The sequence below is a fragment of the Lynx canadensis genome, chromosome D1 (assembly GCF_007474595.2).
Source record: "Lynx canadensis isolate LIC74 chromosome D1, mLynCan4.pri.v2, whole genome shotgun sequence".
Lineage (NCBI taxonomy): Eukaryota > Metazoa > Chordata > Mammalia > Carnivora > Felidae > Lynx > Lynx canadensis.
This window is the reverse complement of record NC_044312.2, coordinates 63,075,659-63,096,108: the sequence shown is the minus strand read 5'-3', so window position 1 is coordinate 63,096,108 and position 20,450 is coordinate 63,075,659. Positions and strand designations below refer to the sequence as shown.

Below are 20,450 nucleotides of genomic sequence, written 5' to 3'. Positions count from 1 at the left end.
GAAGTCTCTCTGAGTCTCACATAATTTTTACTAATTTGTTAGTTTTCCAATGTCTATACCCATTTAAAGATGTTCATCCATAATTTCTACTTGTTCTCAGCAGGACACTTTGCTTGAATTATCCTATCAGCCATTAATAGAAATGGATCCAATCTCTTGGATGGCAATATTAGAGGAGATTCTAGTATCTTTTTTTCTGGGACTTTTTTCTTTCTCCCTGAAATGTCAAAGGATCCCAGGGACTTGGTCTAAACATCATGTGGAAAGAGTAACAGGCTTTGACCCATCCATTAGTACACTACTGTTTATCCGTTGTCACTGCTTTTGTTTTTGGTGTCTGGAATCACAATTAAAAACAGGTGAAAGCACATGGTCCAATTCTGTATTGACATTAGATATAATGAAACTCTATCTAACTCACTCTGTCAAAGGAAAGATGATTCAGTTCCTTGAAGGTTAATGGCCTAATGCTGTCACATTTGAGCTTCCAAATTTACTGGCAAAGTTAGGCTTCTCCTTGCGAAGTCAGCCATAATGCTATGTGATTGGGTCAGAAATGTCATATCTGCATGCTATCTTGGAGCCAATATTCCACCCTTATTGATCTGGCACTGAAATAAATAAAAAACATTAGAGCAACTTTCATTCTTTTTGTCCCCAAACAAATATCATTTATTTTACAGAAAAAAATACTCTTTAGATACTTTTGATGTCCTTTATAATTTCAGTGAACCATTGGGCATCATTAGGATTTTCTGAATTCATTAGAGAAATTCAAGTAATGTTGAATATAACAAATTGAATATTCCTCTTTAGGCTCTAATGCAAATAAACTCAAGAGTTGGTAAAAACTTTATAAAATAACAAAATAATTACTGTCAAATTCTTGACCTACATTCTTTTTTTAATGTTTATTTATTATCTTGAGAAAGAGAGAGAGAGAGACAGAGTATGAGTGGGGTAGAGAGAGAGGGAGACACAGAATCTGAAGCAGGCGCCAGACTCTGAGCTGTCAGAACAGAGCCAGACATGGGGCTTGAGTTCACAGACCACAAGATCATGACCTGAGCTGAAGTCAGACACTTAACCGACTGAGCCACCCAAGTGTCCCAACTTGACCTACATTCTTATAACTGATAGGGATCCTATAGAGTGACTATAGAGGATTTAAAATGTGCTGTGTTTACTATTGGACAGGAAAATTGCTGCCACCTTTTCAATGGAATATTCTTTTATTAAAAGACAAGAGATTTATAATTTCACTTGGAGATCATTCCTTTTTATTGTCATCTTAACTTATGTTTTTAAAAGTTAGTAGCAAGGTTGAATAGAGAGAAAAGGGTAGGGGTTAAGAACAGAGACTCTGGAGCCTGAATGCTTGGGTTCTAACCTCACTCTGCAACGTCCTTCCCATTTGACCTTGGCCAAGTGTCTCAACTTTCTTTCCTCACCTGCAGAATGTGTAAATGACAGTTGCACGTGTTTCATAGGGTTGTTGTGCAATTCTATGAGTTAATATTTGAGAAAGGCTTAGAACAGTGCCTGGCACATAGTATACACTTTACAAAACAGGTGAGTTAATTTGAATCGATATTGCTAGCAACTGGGAGACATGGAATTTTAACCCAGGGCTGTTGTGCTCCAAAGCCTGTGCTCTTTCTGTAATACCAGTTGTAAAATTCTGCCATCAAAAGTTGGCTCACTTCCTGGACACATTCTCACCCAAACCAAGCACCCTCTGGAAGCCCACTCTCAGCTCCTGGGTCCGGAGGGCATACACCATGGGGTTAAAGGCTGGGGGCATAACATTATGCAGCACGTTGAAGAGAACAGGGATGAAGGGGACCTTTCTTCCTGCCAGGTGGGTGACAGACAGCACAATAACGGCTGTGTAGAAGAAGACAATGAGGATGAGATGGGAGCTGCAGGTACTCAGGGCCTTCGATGTTGCTTCAGCGGAGTTCAGCCTCAGCACTGAGCGAACAATCAAAACATAGGAAGCAAAGACCAGACCCATGTCACCCCCAAGTGTAATCCATGCCAAGGCCAACTGGCATACTCTGTTAATAGTGACGTCATCACAGGCCAGACTAGTGACCCCCAAATTAGAGCACAGACAGTGGTCAATTTCATTTCTGGAGCAGTAGTGTCGCTGGGCAGCCAGTACAGGCAGTGGGATGGTCAACAGGCCATTCCTGAGCACCATGGACAGGGTGGCTTTGATCACAAAACCCTCATTGACTATGGAGGAGTACTGAAGGGGGTAGCAAATGGCTACATATCTATCCACAGCCATGCAGAGGAAGATGCCTGACTCCATTCCCATGAAAGTATGGATAGCATAGATCTGAGCAAAGCACTCAGGGAGGCTGATGGCCTTGTCATCAAACCAGAGAATGGCCAGGATCTTGGGCATGATGGTGGTAGCCAGGCCAATGTCCACGATAGCCAAGATGCCAAGGAGCTGATACATGGGCTGGTGCAGGGAAGGCTCATGTTGGATGGTGATCAAGATGAGGATGTTGGCAATGAGAGCTAAGATGTAGAGCAGAGCCAGGGGCAGGGAGAGCCAGTGCTGCCACTCATGAATGCCTGGGAGCCCCACCAGGATGAACTCAGACACTTGAAGCCTTGAGCTATTGGTTATACTCAGGGTGGTATCCATATCATGGGATGTCTTCTTCTCAGCATCTGCCTACGGATTAAGGGAAGCAAGGATAGTGTGTGGTTAGCTTAGCTAAAGGTTAAAATTTCTGTGCAGGTATAAGATTCACCACAATAATTCAGTTCTGTTAAATATAATGCATCCTTTATCCCCTTGAGACTCTGGGAAAAAGTTTACCTAAGAATAAAAGAAGGTCCAGTGTGATAAAAAGATAAAGATTTAATATAATACAAGTAAAGATTTACTGATTCTATGTGCCTGAAATCCAGCATATATTTTTATATGCTGGGGGCATGAATGTAATGCGGGAGACAGATACATTTTAAAGAAACATACATATCAGGCCTGTTCTAGCTTTCAGTGGTTGCCAAACAAAATATTACAGACTGGGTAACTTAACCAATGGAAATTTGTTTTCTCACAGTTTCGTGGGCCAGAGGTCCAAAATCAAGGTGTTGGTGGTCCTGTTTTCTTCTCAGTCCTCTCTCATTGGCTTATAGATGACTGTCTTCTTCTGATGTCTTCACATTGTCTATTGTTTGTAAATGCACATGTCTGTGTCCAAATTTCTTCTTAAGGACACTTGTCACATTGGATTAGGGTCCATGGTCAAGATTTCATTTTAACTTAATTACCTCTTTAAAGACTTTTTCTGCGAAACTGTTAATTCTGAGGTACTAGAGACAAGGATTTCAGTACCTGAAGTGAAGCATACAACTGATCCCTAACAAGTAAGTAAAGTTAGGGAGTAGAGGTGATGTCTCCATTCTTAGGGATTTCAGAAAGAGAATAAGTGGCCGCAGTTAGAACTCTGACCAGGCTTTTTGAGTGTCTTGTTGTTGGAGAATAATTTCTGACATAAAGCACTTCATTTAATTTTACCATACAGGTGAGGAAACAGATTGAATGATTTGTCTAGATAAGGATCATGTACCAAAATCACTAATATGTGTCAAAGCTACAGCAAAATTTTAATGTTATGCATTTAAATCCAACACTCCTTTCATAAAATCTTAGCCAAAAGGTTAGTACCCTATGGAATAGCATTTGTTTCCTTTTCTGATTATGAAAGGAATGTTAAAGACATACCTAGAGCTGTATTTTTAAATCCCTTATGTTATTAACAAAAGGTAGGAGGAGGAACAAGTGGCAAAAATCTTAAATTAAAAAAAATGTTTATGTATTTTTGAGAGAGGGAGAGAGAGAGCAGGAGAGGGGCAGAGGGAGACACACACACAGAATCTGAAGCAGTCTCAGGCTCCAGGCTGTTAGCACAGATCCCGACTGACACAAACTCATGAACTGTGAGATCATGACCTGAACTCAAATCAGATGCTTAACCTACAGCCACCCAGGCGCCCTATGGCAACAAACTTTTAACAGCTTCTATATTTCTGTATGGTACAAATTGGAAATATAGTACGCACATTTAGCCTTTTTTTTCTTTGCTTAAGTAATTTTGTGGCTTGCTTTTACTCTTGGTTCTCTTTTTTAACATATTCTTGATTTATTAATTCTTTAATTTTTGGAGAACTTTTCAAGCAATTGTATCTAAAACTGTACCTGAGAGACTGATGTCAGCAAAATAGTGGGCTAGGAAACTGTAGGTCTTTGTTCTACCACAGATCACTAATCAAGCAACAGATTGACCAAAATAGCTTTGTGGTTGTTCTAGAAACTGAGAAACTAAGTTACAATCTATAGGGACCAAGTGAATGAATGCCCAACCAAAGAAATGCCACACTCAAAATTGCAGGAGTTTTCATGGTATTTTCTCACTCTTGTCTCACCCTCTCCTTTATGCAGCATGGTACACGCAGGAGGAATCCATCCAATTCTTAGTTTCTCCCTTGAGAGGTAAGGTAAAAAGTATTTTCATGGTCGTCTGACTGGGAAGTCCCATCCTTTTGAGGTTGTCCCATCATCTTAGAGCTCTGCTTCATTTCTCTCCTATTTTCTGATCATAGACCATAGTCTCTATAGATGGGAAGAGCTTGTAAGAAGGGAGTCGTAAAGGTGAAGATCAAATAAGTAAAGCCAGCCATGGAAGTGGAAGGCATATACTAATCAAATTCAGAGTCAGGACAGAATTACTGGAATATGGGACACATCAATCCCCTCACCTCTCAGGATGTAGATCATTGGTTGGTTTCCTTACTACTTCAGGAGGATCTTTGAAGAGGCTTTCACACTGACAGTGCTTTCTGTAGCTGTTTCTGCTCTCCCGGCTTCAGCTACCTGTGTTCAGCCATATGTTGTTCAGAGCAGATCTGTAACTTTGTTTGTCATCCCTGGAGTGTGGGGTTTTAGAATAAATTGGATCCTGGTGATGCCTGGTTTGGTGTGCTGGTCTATAAGCCCTCCCCACTCTACTCTAAGCGTCCTCCAGGGTGTAATGCTTTTTTTTTTAAAAATCAAAATAAGGCCTCTGGTGCCCTTGGGGGTTAGCCAAGTAATTTCAGGGAGTAGACACATCCAACACTAATCTTAGGGCAGTTCCCCAGATGGACAGCTTTCTACTCCAGACTCCTCAGAGTTTAACTGATGAATAATTCTCCTCAAATTGTATGACAGTTCTGAAGTAGCCCCCCACCTTCAAATGTATGTTTACTTCATATCCCTCCCAGAGATTGCCTCTATTTATTTTCCCCTTCACAAACTTTGTGAGTAACCTCTTTATTTTGTTTACTCTTCCTCATCTTCTTGACGTTTATTTCACTACAATTTAATTTTTGTTTCAATATTGCACAGAAATTTCTCTCATTAATACTCTCAAATTGCCAAAAATAATGTATTTTTTTAGAATGTAATCTCACTCAAACCCTCTCTAGTGTTTGTCTGTGTTGATCAGTTCCTTCTAGTACCACCTGCCTCTCTTGTATTTCGTGACGTGGTACTTTTAGTGTTAATTAAACTGAAATAAAAGAGTGATGTTTAACTTGTATTCAGATCAAATCCTTCTTAATGAGAAATGTATTGGTTGATAAGTCTATCTAAAATGGCAGTCCCAATTCTATCACTCTCTGCTTTATTTCTAGGACACTCATCACAACATGCCAAATTATGGACTTACTTCTTTGTCATTTTGGTTTTTGAAATCATTCCCTTTGGGTTGTCTTACTTTTTTGATGATATCCTTTGTCTTTTTTTTTTTAATATATGAAGTTTATTGTCAAATTGGTTTCCATACAATACCCAGTGCTCATCCCAAAAGGTGCCCTCTTCAATGCCCATCACCCACCCTCTCCTCCCTCCCACCCCCCATTAACCCTCAGTTTGTTCTCAGTTTTTAAGAGTCTCTTATGCTTTGGCTCTCGCCCACTCTAACCTCTTTTTTTTTCCCCTTCCCCTCCCCCATGGGTTGCTGTTAAGTTTCTCAGGATCCACATAAGAGTGAAAACATATGGTACCTGTCTTTCTCTGTATGGCTTATTTCACTTAGCATCACACTCTCCAGTTCCATCCACGTTGCTACAAAGGGCCATATTTCATTTTTTCTCATTGCCACGTAGTATTCCATTGTGTATATAAACCACAATTTCTTTATCCATTCATCAGTTGATGGACATTTAGGCTCTTTCCATAATTTGGCTATTGTTGAGAGTGCTGCTATAAACATTGGGGTACAAGTGCCCCTATGCATCAGTACTCCTGGATCCCTTGGGTAAATTCCTAGCAGTGCTATTGCTGGGTCATAGGGTAGGTCTATTTTTAATTTTCTGAGGAACCTCCACACTGTTTTCCAGAGTGGCTGCACCAGTTTGCATTCCCACCAACAGTGCAAGAGGGTTCCTGTTTCTCCACATCCACTCCAGCATCTATAGTCTCCTGATTTGTTCATTTTGGCCACTCTGACTGGCGTGAGGTGATATCTGAGTGTGGTTTTGATTTGTATTTCCCTGATGAGGAGTGACGTTGAGCATCTTTTCATGTGCCTATTGGCCATACGGATGTCTTCTTTAGAGAAGTGTCTATTCACGTTTTCTGCCCATTTCTTCACTGGGTTATTTGTTTTTCGGGTGTGGAGTTTGGTGAGCTCTTTATAGATTTTGGATACTAGCCCTTTGTCCGATATGTCATTTGCAAATATCTTTTCCCATTCCGTTGGTTGCCTTTTAGTTTTGTTGGTTGTTTCCTTTGCTGTGCAGAAGCTTTTTATCTTCATAAGTCCCAGTAGTTCATTTTTGCTTTTAATTCCCTTGCCTTTGGGGATGTGCCAAATAAGAAATTGCTATGGCTGAGGTCAGAGAGGTCTTTTCCTGCTTTCTCCTCTAGGGTTTTGATGGTTTCCTGTCTCACATTCAGGTCCTTTATCCATTTTGAGTTTATTTTTGTGAATGGTGTGAGAAAGTGGTCTAGTTTGAATCTTCTGAATGTTGCTGTCCAGTTCTCCCAGCACCATTTGTTAAAGAGACTGTCTTTTTTCCACTGGATGTTCTTTCCTGCTTTGTCAAAGATTAGTGGGCCATACGTTTGTGGGTCTAGTTCTGGGGTTTCTATTCTATTCCATTGGTCTATGTGTCTGTTTTTGTGCCAATACAATGCTGTCTTGATGATTACAGCTTTGTAGTAGAGGCTAAAGTCTGGGATTGTGATGCCTCCTGCTTTGGTCTTCTTCTTCAAAATTACTTTGGCTATTCAGGGCCTTTTGTGGTTCCATATGAATTTTAGGATTGCTTGTTCTAGTTTTGAGAAGAATGCTGGTGCAATTTTGATTGGGATTGCATTGAACGTGTAGATAGCTTTGGGTAGTATTGACATTTTAACAATATGTATTCTTCCAACCCATGAGCATGGAATGTTTTTCCATTTCTTTATATCTTCTTCAATTTCCTTCATAAGCTTTCTATAGTTTTCAGCATACAGATCTTTTACATCTTTGGTTAGATTTATTCCTGGGTATTTTATGCTTCTTGGTGCAATTGGGAATGGGATCAGTTTCTTTATTTGTCTTTCTGTTGCTTCATTGTTAGTGTATAAGAATGCAACTGATTTCTGTACATTGATTTTGTATCCTGCAACTTTGCTGAATTCATGTATCAGTTCTAGCAGACTTCTGGTGGAGTCTATCGGATTTTCCATGTATAATATCATGTCATCTGCAAAAAGTGAAAGCTTGACTTCCTTTTGATGCCTTTGATTTCCTTTTGTTGTCTGATTGCTGATGCTAGAACTTCCAACACTATGTTAAACAACAGCGGTGGGAGTGGGCATCCCTGTCATGTTCCTGATCTCAGGGAAAAAGCTCTCAGTTTTTCCCCATTGAGGATGTTAGCTGTGGGCTTTTCATAAATGGCTTTTATGATCTTTAAGTATGTTCCTTCTATCACGACTTTCTCGAGGGTTTTTATTAAGAAAGGTTGCTGAATTTTGTTAAAGGCCTTTTCTGCATCGATTGACAGGATCATATGGTTCTTTTCTTTTATTAATGTGATGTATCACGTTGATTGATTTGCGAATGTTGAACCAGCCCTGCATCCCAGGAATGAATCCCACTTGATCATGGTGAATAATTCTTTTTATATGCTGTTGAATTCGATTTGCTAGTATCTTATTGAGAATTTTTGCATCCATATTCATCAGGGATATTGGCCTGTAGTTCTCTTTTTTTACTGGGTCTCTGTCTGGTTTAGGAATCAAAGTAATACTGGCTTCATAGAATGAGTCTGGAAGTTTTCCTTCCCTTTCTGTTATTTGGAATAGCTTGAGAAAGATAGGTATTATCTCTGCTTTAAACATCTGGTAGAACTCCTGGACACTTATTTGTTGGGAGATTTTTGATGACTGATTCAATTTCTTTGCTGGTTATGGGTCTGTTCAAGCTTTCTATTTCCTCCTGATTGAGTTTTGGAAGCGTGTGGGTGTTTAGGAATTTGTCCATTTCTTCCAGGTTGTCCAGTTTGTTGGCATATAATTTTTCATAGTATTCCCTGATAATTGCTTGTATCTCTGAGGGCTTGGTTGTAATAATTCCATTTTCATTCATGATTTTATCTATTTGGGTCATCTCCCTTTTCTTTTTGAGAAGCCTAGCTAGAGGTTTATCAATTTTGTTAATTTTTTCAAAAAACCAACTCTTGGTTTCGTTGATCTGCTCTACAGTTTTTTTAGATTCTATATTGTTTATTTCTGCTCTAATCTTTATTATTTCTCTTCTTCTGCTGGATTTAGGCTGCCTTTGCTGTTCTGCTTCTATTTCCTTTAGGTGTGCTGGTAGATTTTGTATTTGGGATTTTTCTTGTTTCTTGAGATAGGCCTGGATTGCGGTGTATTTTCCTCTCAGGACTGCCTTCGCTGCATCCCAAAGTGTTTGGATTGTTGTATTTTCATTTTCATTTGTTTCCATATATTTTTAAATTTCTTCTCTAATTGTCTGGTTGACCCATTCATTGTTTAGTAGGGTGTTCTTTAACCTCCATGCTTTTGGAGGTTTTCCAGACTTTTTCCTGTGGTAGATTTCAAGCTTCATAGCATTGTGGTCTAAAAGTGTGCATGGTATGATCTCAATTCTTGTATACTTATGAAGGGCTGTTTTGTGACCCAGTATGTGATCTACCTTGGAAAATGTTCCATGTGCACTTGAGAAGAAAGTATATTCTGTTGCTTTGGGATGCAGAGTTCTAAATATATCTGTCAAGTCCATCTGATCCAATGTATCATTCAGGGCCCTTGTTTCTCTGTTGACCGTGTGTCTAGATGATCTATCCATTTCTGTAAGTGGGGTGTTAAAGTCCCCAGCAATTACCACATTCTTATCAATAAGGTTGCTTATGTTTGTGAGTAATTGTTTTATATATTTTGGGGCTCCCATATTCGGCGCATAGACATAATTGTTAGCTCTTCCTGATGGATAGACCCTGTGATTATTATATAATGCCCTTCTTCATCTCTTGTTACAGCCTTTAATTTAAAGTCTAGTTTGTCTGATATAAGTATGGCTACTCCAGCTTTGTTTTGACTTCCAGTGGCATGATAAATAGTTCTCCATCCCCTTACTCCCAATCGGAAGGTGTTCTCAGGTCTAAAATGAGTCTCTTGTAGACAGCAAATAGATGGGTCTTGTTTTGTTATCCATTCTGATACCCTATGTCTTTTGGTTGGCGCATTTAGTCCATTTACATTCAGTGTTATTATAGAAAGATATGGGTTTAGAGTCATTGTGATGTCCGTAGGTTTCATGCTTGTAGCGATGTCTCTGGTACTTTGTCTCACAGTATCCCCCTTAGGATCTCTTGTAGGGCTGGTTTAGTGGTGACGAATTCCTTCAGTTTTTGTTTGTTTGGGAAGACCTTTATCTCTGCTTCTATTCTAAATGACAGGCTTGCTGGGTAAAGGATTCTTGGCTGCATATTTTTTTTTTTTGTTCATCACATTGAAGATCTCCTGCCATTCCTTTCTGGCCTGCCAAGTTTCAGTAGAGAGATCGGTCACGAGTCTTGTAGGTCTCCCTTTATATGTTAGAGCACCTTTATCTCTAGCTGCTTTCAGAAATTTCTCTTTATCCTTGTATTTTGTCAGTTTCACTATGATATGTCGTGCAGAAGATTGATTCAATTACGTCTGAAGGGATTTCTCTGTGTCTCTTGGATTTCAATGCCTTTTTCCTTCCCCAGATCCGGGAAGTTCTCAGCTATGATTTCTTCAAGTACACTTTCAGCACCTTTCCCTCTCTCTTCCTCCTCTGGAATACCAATTACGTGTATATTATTTCTCTTTAGTGCATCACTAAGTTCTCTAATTTTCCCCTCATACTCCTGGATTTTTTTTATCTCTTTTTCTCAGCTTCTTCTTTTTCCATAATTTTATCTTCTAGTTCACCTATTCTCTCTTCTGCCTCTTCAATCCGAGCTGTAGTTGTCTCCATTTTATTTTGCAGCTCGTTGATAACATTTTTTAGCTCCTCCTGGCTATTCCTTAGTCCCTTGATCTCTGTAGCAAGAGATTCTCTTCTGTCCTTTATATTGTTTTCAAGCCCAGCGATTAATTTTATGACTATTATTCTAAATTCACTTTCTGTTATATTGTTTAAATCATTTTTGATCAGTTCGTTAGCTGTTTTTATTTCCTGGACGTTTTTCTGAGGGGAATTCTTCTGTTTCATCATTTTGGATAGTCCCTGGAGTGGTGCAGGACTGCGGGCACGTCCCCTGTGCTGTCTTGAATAACTTGCGTTGGTGGGCGGGGCCGCAGTCAGACCTGATGTCTGCCTCCAGCCCACCTCGGGTGCCACAGTCAGACTGGTGTGTGCCTTCTCTTCCCCTCTCCTAGGGGCGGGATTCACTGTGGGGTGGCGTTGCCCGTCTGGGCTACTTGCACACTGCCAGGCTTGTGGTACTGGGGATCTGGCGTATTAGCTGGGGTGGATAGGCAAGGTGCACAGGGGCAGGAGGGGCAGGCGCAGCTTGCTTCTCTTTCGGAGATCCGCTTCGGGAGGGGCCCTGTGGCACCGGGAGGGAGTCAGACCCGCTGGAGAGATGGATCTGCAGAAGCAAAGCATTGGTTGTTTGCACGGTGCAAGCCAGTTCCCTGGCAGGAACTGGTTCCCTTTGGGATTTTGCCTGGGGGATGGGCGAGTGAGATGGCGCTGGTGAGTGCCTTTGTTCCCTGCCAAGCTGAGCTCTGTTGTCAGGGGCTCAACAACTCTCCCTCCTGTTGTCCTCCAGCCCTCCTGTTCCCCGAGCAGAGCTGTTAGCTTATAACCTTCCAGATGTCAAGTCCTGCTTGCTGTTGGAACACACTCCGTCTGTCCCCTCCATTTTTGCAAGCCAGTCTAGGGGGCTCTGCTTGGCCAGAGGCCCGCCCTTCTGCCCCGGCTCCCTCCCGCCAGTCCGTGGAGCGTGCACCACCTCACCCCCTTCCTACCCTCTTCCGTGGGCCTCTCGTCTGTGCTTGGCTCTGGAGACTCTGTTCTGCTAGTCTTCTGGTGGTTTTCTGGGTTATTTAGGCAGGTGTAGGTGGAATCTAAGTGATCAGCAGGACACGCGGTGAGCCTAGCGTCCTCCTACACCGCCATCTCTCCAGGATTGGGTCCTGGCTGTCCTCCTTTTTTTAGTTTTTCAAATAGCTTGTTAGAAGGTATGAACTGCCAAGCAGAGGTCACGCTGCCTCCCCAGCCGTGGCCTGGCTGCGGGTCGCTCAGTGACCTACGGGCCCAAGGACCGCAGGTGAGGTGCCACCATCTTCCCAGGATCCTATATATAATATACTGATGATATCCTTCGAAGCACAAACATTTCTAAAATGATCAAGTCCAATTTTTCTATTTGTCTCCCCTCCCCCCAACCCTTGTCCTGTGCTTTTGGTGTGTTAGCTAGGAAGGCTTTGCCTAAACAAAGATCATGAGGATTTACTTGTACATTTTCTTCTAGGATGTTGGTAGTTTTAGTTTTGATATTTAGGTTTGTGACTCATCTTAAGTTAATTTTTGTGTATGGCGTGTTGAAGGGTCCAACTTCTGTCTTTGCACATAGGTATTCAGTGGTCCCAGTACAATTTGTTGAAAAGAGTATTATATTCTCATTGAATGATATCACAAGCCTTATTGAAAATCAGTTGACCATGAACATACAAGTTTATTTCTGAACTCTCAATTCTGCATCCAACTATTTGTCTGCCTTTATGTCAATACAACTTTGTTTTGATTACTTTTCTTCGAGGTTGATTTTGAAATTGTGAAGTGTGAATGCTCCAACTTTGATTTTTTTCCATGATTGTTTTGATTCAAGGTCCCTTGAAATTCCACATGAATTTTATGATCAGCTTGTCCATTTCTTCAAGAAAAAAAAAGCAATTTGTGTTTTGCTAGGGGTTATTTTGAATCTGTAGATGAATTTGGGGAGTATTGCCTTGTGAACCATATTAAGTCTTGAGTTATGAACACAGACGTCTTCCTATTCATTTAGTTCTACTTTAATTTTTGTTAGAAATGCTTTGTAGTTTTCATTGAGCAAGGCTTGCACCTCCTTGGTTAAATTTATTCCTAAGTATTTTATAATTTTTGGTGGTATTGTAAATGGAAGTATTTCTTATTCTATGTTTGAATTGTTCTTTGCTCATGTGTACAAATACAACTTTTTTTTTTGTATCCTGCAACATTTCTGAATTCATTAGCTCTAATGATTTTTTTTTTTTGGTGTATTCTTTAGGATTTTCTATATATAAGATCATGTCATCTGTGAATAGAGAGTTTCACTTCTTCCTTTTTTATTTGGATCCTTTTTATGTAATTTTGTTGCCTAATTGTTATAGTCAGTCCAGCTAAAGGCTTGTCAATTTTGTTGATCTTTTCGAAGAACGAAGTCTTGGTTTTGTTGATTTTCTTTATTCTTTTCTATTCTCTGTTTCACTTATCTTATTGTGATCTTTGGTTTTTCCATCTTTCTTCTTGCTTTGTGTTTAGTTTGCTGTTCTTTTCCTAGTTACTTAAGCAGGAAAGTTATGTTTTTGATTTGAAATTTATTTTATTTTTCAATGTAGGTGTTATAGGTATAAGTTTTGAGGAATGTGTTTGCTCTATCCCATAAGTTTTGGTATGGTGTGTGTTCATTTCTATTCTTATCAAGTATTTTCTATTTGATTTTCTCTTTGACCCAAATTTTTAAAGAAGTGTGTCACTTAATTTTCACACCCTTTTAAATTTCTGGGTTTCTTTCTATTATTGAATTCTAATTTTATTCCATTGTGATTAGAGGAGATAATTTGCATGATTTCAGTCTTTTTAAATTTATTTACTCTTGTTTTGTGGGCTAACATATGACCTGTTCTGGAGAATGTTCCATGTGCCCTTAAAAAGAATGTGCATTTTGCTCTTACTGGGTTGGATGTTCTATATATACCCATTAGGTCTAGTTGGCTTATAATGTTATTCCAGTTTTCTATTTTCTTATTTATCTTATGTATAGTTGTTCTATCCATTATTGAAGTGATTGTTGAAATCCCCAAGTATTGTTGAACTCTTTACTTCTCCCTTCAATTCTGTCAATTTTTGCTTCTTATATTTTGAGGCTCTGTTGTTTGGTGGATGTATATGCATTATTGTCATAGTTACTCGATGGACTTACCTTTTGCCATTATTTTATATCTCACATAGCTTTTTTTTTTTTTGGCCTAAAGTCTATTCTTATATTAAGTATACTAATATATATCATAGCTTTCTTTTGGTTACTATTTGCATGGATTATCTTTTCCTGTTCTTTCACTTTCAATTTACTTGTGTTTTTGGTTTTAAAAACCAATTTCTGCCAATTTCTGCCTGCTAGTCTAGCTAAAGTCATTACTGATAATGAAGGACCTCTGCCATTTTTCTAGTTGTCTTCTACATATCTTATATCTTTTGTATGCCTGGATTTCTCAATTCTGTGTGTGACATAAATATTTTAGAGTATACTGCTTTGATTCTCTTCTCCTTTCTTTTTTCCTTCTTCTTCTATTGTATATTTTTTTGTTTATTTTTGTAGTTTTTCCCTGGGGATTACATTTAACACCTTAATTTATAATAATTTGGTTTGAATTAATATCAGTTTAGTTTCAATAATATTAAAAATACTTTGCTTTTTTATAGCTTCATTCCCCTTATCTTGTTATTGTCACAAATTACATCTTTATGTCAGTCCCTCAACATAAATGTAGAATTTTGTTTGGTAGTTGTACTTTAAATCATATAGAAAAAAGGTATTTACTAAAATATATAATTGCCTTTTTATAAAACTAAAAAATTAAGTCTGTTGTAGTTACCATACATACATACATAATGTTACATTAATTTCAGATGTACAATACAGTGATTCAGCAATTCCATATATTACTCAGTGCTCATCACAATAAGTGTACTCTTAATCTCCTTCACCTATTTTACCCGTCCTTCACCCACCTCCTCTCTGGTAACCATCGGTTTATTTTCTCTAGTTAAGAGTCTGTTTTTTTGTTTATCTCTCTCTTTTTTTCCCTTTGATTTGTTTCTTAAAATCTACATATGATTGAAATCACATGGTATATATCTTTTTTCTGACTGGATTATTTCACTTAGCATTATACTCTCTAGATCCATCCATGTTGCTGCAAATGGCAAGATTTCATTATTTTTTATGGCTGAGTGATATTCCATTGTATATTTATACCATATCTTCTTTATCCATTCATTTATCCATGGACACTCTGATGTGTCCATAATTTGTCTATTATAAATAAAGCTTCAGTAAACATAGGGGTGCATATATTTTTTTGAATTAGTTTTTTCATATTCATTGGGTAAATACCCAGTAGTGGAATTACTGGATCATATAGTAATTCCATTTTTGATTTTTAGAGAAACCTTCATACTGTTTTCCACAGCGGCTACATCCGTTTGTGTTCTTACCAACAGTGCATGAGGGTTCCTTTTTCTACACATCCTCACCAATACTTGTTTCTTGGGTTTTTGATTTTAGTCATTCTAACAGGTGTAAGGTGGTATCTCATGTGGTTTTGACTTGCATTTCCCTGGTGATTAGTGATGTTGAACATTATTGTCTTTTATATTTACCTATGTTGTAAACTTATTTGTGTCCTTCCTTCCTTCCTTCCTTCCTTCCTTCCTTCCTTCCTTCCCTCCTTTCTTTTTCTTTTTTTTTCTTTCTTTCTTTCTTTCTTTCTTTCTTTCTTTCTTTCTTTCTTTCTTTCCTTTTTCTTCCTCCCTTCCCTCCCTTCCCTCCTTCCTTCCTTCCTTCTTATATTTTCTTTCTTTCTTTCTTTCGAAAAAGAAAAGCTTCATTCTACCAAACTATGTACAATTAGCATTAAACATTTTCCCTAAATGATAAATTTCTCCAAATATTAAATAGTATATACCATATTTATTAATTAAACATTGCTAAAATTTATTCAAATTCTCCAATTGCTGCTTCTCAATTGGAGAATGTTCTGTTTCTTTCTTTTTTTTTTTAAGTTTATTTATTTTGTGAAAGAGGGAGAGAGCATCCACTTGTGTGCATGCATACGCAGCAAAGGGGCAGAGAGAACAAGAGAATTCCAAGCATGCTCTGCACTTTGAGTGAGGAGCGTAATGTGGGCTCAAACTCTCAAACTGTGAGATCATGACCTGAACCAAAATCAAGAGTCAGATGCTTAACTGACTGAGCCACCCAGGCACCTAGAGAATGTTCTGTTTTGTATAAAGAGATCCAAATGACAAAAAAAAGTGGTAATCCACTGAAAAAAAGTTCCAGTGAGTATTAGGAATGTGGCAGAAATTTTTAGCCCAATTCAGTTAACTTTACTATGGTGATTTTGTGAAGTCTGTAGTGAAATGTCATGAAGAAGTATAGGTCCATGTCTCCTAACCAAAGCAGAGTGCTTATAAAACATTTTTTGATATGTAACTTCAATTTCTTGACAATAAGAAATTAGTTTAAGCTGGTTTAGAAAGCAGTAATGAAATGCTCTTTTTGCAGGCCACCATACATTACTGGACACTTTTTTGTTTGCAATGATGGCTATAACACATATCTGGAAACTTCATCAACATCCGACTGTTGTCCAGATTTCTTTCAATTTTATTTTTTGTCAAAGCCCATGATTCTCTTCAAGATAGGTCTCTGCTCTTTTAAGACTAAGAGATCTTGGGGTGGCTGAGTGGCTCAGTTAGTTAAGTGTCTGACTCTTGATTTCATCGACTCAGGTCATGATCTCAGGGTTTGTGAGTTTGAGCGCTGCTTGGGGCTGCACGCTGACAGTACAGAGCCTGCTTGATATTCTCTTCTTCTCTCTCTACCCCTCCCCTGCTTGTGATCTCTCTATCTCTCTCAAAATAAATAAATAAACTTAAAAAAAAAGAGAGATAAGTACTTCTCCTATCATCTGTTTGTGATCATCCATTGTGGTGTGATACCTACCTAGTTGTCCAGTGTTTTCACATTTCCTATGGCAGCCAGAAGCTGGATAGCAGAAATTCTGAAGTCTGCTGTAAGGCCTTGAATTGCTGTTTGGGAGTAAGTTTCCACCATGGCTTTCAACTGGTCTTCATTTAAAACAGATATGGGTCTCCCTTGAAGCTCATTTTGCAGACTCACATCCCAGAACAAAAATTTCAAGCCACTAAGTATAGTCCTTTTACTAACAGAGCCTTCTCTAAAGACAGACTTGATGTTTCTACTTCCTATGGGTGCATGAAATCCTAGTTTAAGATCAGATAAAAAAGTATTGAGAAATCTTTCAAAGATACGGTAATGTTCACATCTGAAAAGATGATGATTTCTCTTAGTGATTTGTTTTTAGAAGTTTCCTATTAACGAATGCATAACCACAAGGACAAGATTTACATACAACAGGAGCATGTTGGTTGCAATCGGGGCATGATTTGGTGGCCATCTTTGTTTTCATGGCTCAGGTTGTACACATGCTTTTCTCTGGCAGCAGTGGCTCAGGCTCCTCCCTTTGTATTTCAGTGGACTGGCCCTCTGTCCTACCTCATGCCTGCTGGCCAGACCAAGGCTGTTCTTTATTTCTTTGTATGGATTTGAGTTACTGTTTAGAGTCCTTTTATGTCATCCTAAAGGACTCCTTTTGGATTTTTTTGGTAGAATAGTTCTTCTAGCTATGAACTCTGTTTTTGTTTTGTTGGTAGTTGGCTGGTTATATTTTAATTTTCCCTTTATTGTTGAGGATTGCTTTACCAGATACAGAACTCTTGCTTGACATTTTTCTTTCAGAACTTTTAATTTGCCATCCCACTGACTTCTAGTCTTCATGATTTCTGATGAGAAATCAGCTGTTAATATTATTGAGGCTCTCTTATGACTTTTCTCTTGCTACCATTGGGATCCTTTTTCCTTGTCTTTCCGAAGTTTGATTATAATATGTCTCAATGTGGATCTTGTTGAGTTTATCCTACAAAAATTTATTGAGCTCTTGAATGTATAGATTCGAATCTTTCATCCAATTTGGGAAGTTTGCTGTGACTATTTCTTCAAATATTCTTAATTTTTCTTTTTTCTTCTCTGGCATTCCCATTATGTTTGTGTTAATGTGATTTATTGGCACCCTACAGTTCTTTTAGGTTCTGTTCACTTTTTGTCATTCTATTTTTCTGCTTCTCATTTTGGTTAATCTCAATGGACTTGTATTCAATTTACTAAATTATGCCTGTTTACATCTGCCATTGCACCCCTCTAGTGAATTTTTATTTTAGTTATTGTACTTTTCAAGTCCAGAATTTTTATTTGGTCTCTTTTTATAATTTCTCTTTTTTAATTGATATTCTTGATTTGGTGAGACAAATATTGGTTTGCTCTAGTTTTTGTTCATGGTTTTCGTTTGCTCATTGAGCATATTTAAGACAGTTTCTCTTAGGGCACCTAGGTGGTTCACTTGGTTAAGCATCTGACTCTTGATTTTGGCTTAGATCATGATCTTGCTATTCATGAGTTCGAGCCCTGTGTCAGTCTCCATGCTGATGGTACAGAGCCTGCTTTTGATTCTCTCTCTCCCCCTCTCTCTTTTCCCATTCCCTTCTCTCTCTCTCTCTCTCAAAAATAAATAAATAAACTTAAAAGAAGACAGTTTCTATTAAGTCTTTTTTTATGCCTATGTATGAGATATACTTATTATTTCTTTTTTTTAATATATGAAATTTATTGTCAAATTGGTTTCCATACAACACCCAGTGCTCATCCCAAAAGGTGCCCTCCTCAATACCCATCACCCACCCTCCCCTCCCTCCCACCCCCCCATCAACCCTCAGTTTGTTCTCAGTTTTTAAGAGTCTCTTATGCTTTGGCTCTCTCCCACTCTAACCTCTTTTTTTTTTTTCCTTCCCCTCCCCTATGGGTTTCTGTTAAGTGAAATAAGCCATACAGAGAAAGACAGATACCATATGGTTTCACTCTTATGTGGATCTTGAGAATATTTCTTTGGATACATCATAATTTTTGGTTAAATGTGGACATTTTGAGTATTATAATGAAACGACTCTGGAATTCAAATTCTCCCCCTCCCTGGGGTTTGTGTGGCCTTTAGGATGAAATGAGTCCTTCAGGATGAAATGAAAGGACACTAAGCAGTGACTCCTTGTGGCAGAACTGTTGGCTCTTTAGTGATTCCAGATAAAATTTATAAATCTATATTTTTTGTTGTTTGTGGTTACTGAAGTCTCTGTTGATTAGTTTAGTGGTCAGCTAGTGATTTAACAGAATTTTCTTTAATTGCCTGGAATGAAAATACTCCATTCTTTGCAGGTGGGGTCTATGTGTGTGTTGAAGTATGCCTTCAACAGTCAACTAGGCACTTTATACTGCTACTGTAATATTGGTTTTCTGCTGTACAGAGACTGAAGGTCAGCCAAGATAAGAGTTAAGGGCGTTTTACAGTCTTTTCTGAATATGCACTCAGCCCTGGACATGTTTGACATGTCCCAGGAATATATGGAAGCTTTTCAAAGTAAGCACCTATTCCAGTGAGATATCTCACTCCCCGGCCTTTCCTCTAATGTTTTTGGTAAATCTGTGGTTTCTCCAGCTATAATTTCTTCTCTCAGGTGGCAGAGGCTACTCCATTTGTCTTTAAATGATTTTGACAAATGGTCATAAGTAACCACCACCCTATCCTGGGACAGTTCTGAGTTATGTGAAATAAAAGCAACCTCTTTGCACCTGTCCTTCAAGAAATCACAAGACGGGTCAAAATAAACAACTATAATTCTTTGAGAGCAATGTCTGCTCTGCTTCTTCCAGCACCATGGACCCTCCCATGAGGAACATGAGCTGCCATTTTTAAGACCACTGCTGAACTAAAGAGGGAGGAATCAGGCCGGGGTGAGTTAAAATATCACCGAGTTCTCTTGCTGAGATTCAGTCAACTTTTTCTTGATTAAATGTCACCTCGTTTCTGCAAATCTTTGACTAGTTTCCAGGGTTCTGATAAAGTTGATTGTAACAGTTTGTGATCGTTTATTTTCTGTTGTTGTTGGGGGATAAGCTCCTGTGGTTCCTTAGTATTCTATTTCACTGAGGTAACCAGAAAGGGTTTTACTTTCTGGTTGTTACATGCTTGTCTAGAAGGCTTTGCTGCAGCATGCACAGCTTCTTTAGTGCCCAGGCCCTACACATCTTCCCAAGCACCCAGCTCCTGTGGTGCTTGGCAGCTACAAGTACCCAGTGGTCAGGTGCTTCCTGCACCATCTTCCTGGGGTGGGTTTATGACAGAGCATTTGGTGAGGTACCTTCTTGTGAACAACTGTCCTCAACACCCTAGATTGTGGATTTCCAGCAATTTCAACTGACATATCATCACAACAACTTCTTTTCTGTTTGGTGTATCATCTTGTGCCCTCTCCAACAGGGCCTGATTCTCAGCTCAAGGTGGGTCTTCCTGGGCAATCTTTCTTGTCTCTAGTGGTAGGGGCTGTTCCTTACATCTGCTATTGCTATATTCTTTAGAGCTCTCTCTCATTACTAGCCAATCTCTTGATAATCCAATCCTTGTTACAGTTGAAAATTATTTATATAAACTTTCCCTGTTTAAATTATCATGTGGTTTGTCTCCCCTGATTATAACCAGAATAGTATATATTGGAGGAACAAAACATACTGGAATTTGGTGTGAACAAATGATTTAGTGAAGATTTACAGTCAAATAGAAATGAATTTTCCAACTGAGTTGTAAACTATATTAAAAATTCAAAAACATTTTTTAAATAAAAGTGATATGCTTTAAAAAATCATCAATAATGAATCAGAAGTAAACCCCCAAATTATTTCAGTAAAATCCAGCTTTCTTGTTATCTATTCTTTTTAACGAACAATCATATACATAG

General features: G+C 38.6%; 1 protein-coding gene across 1 annotated transcript; it reads right to left on the bottom strand.

Moving 5' to 3' along the window:
- Positions 1-1,699: 1,699 nt before the first annotated feature.
- On the bottom strand, positions 1,700-2,665 carry LOC115524629 (olfactory receptor 688-like). The gene has a single exon (XM_030331085.1). It carries the CDS (start codon positions 2,663-2,665, stop codon positions 1,700-1,702), a length of 966 nt encoding a protein of 321 aa, XP_030186945.1.
- Between the last annotated feature and the right edge of the window lie 17,785 nt (positions 2,666-20,450).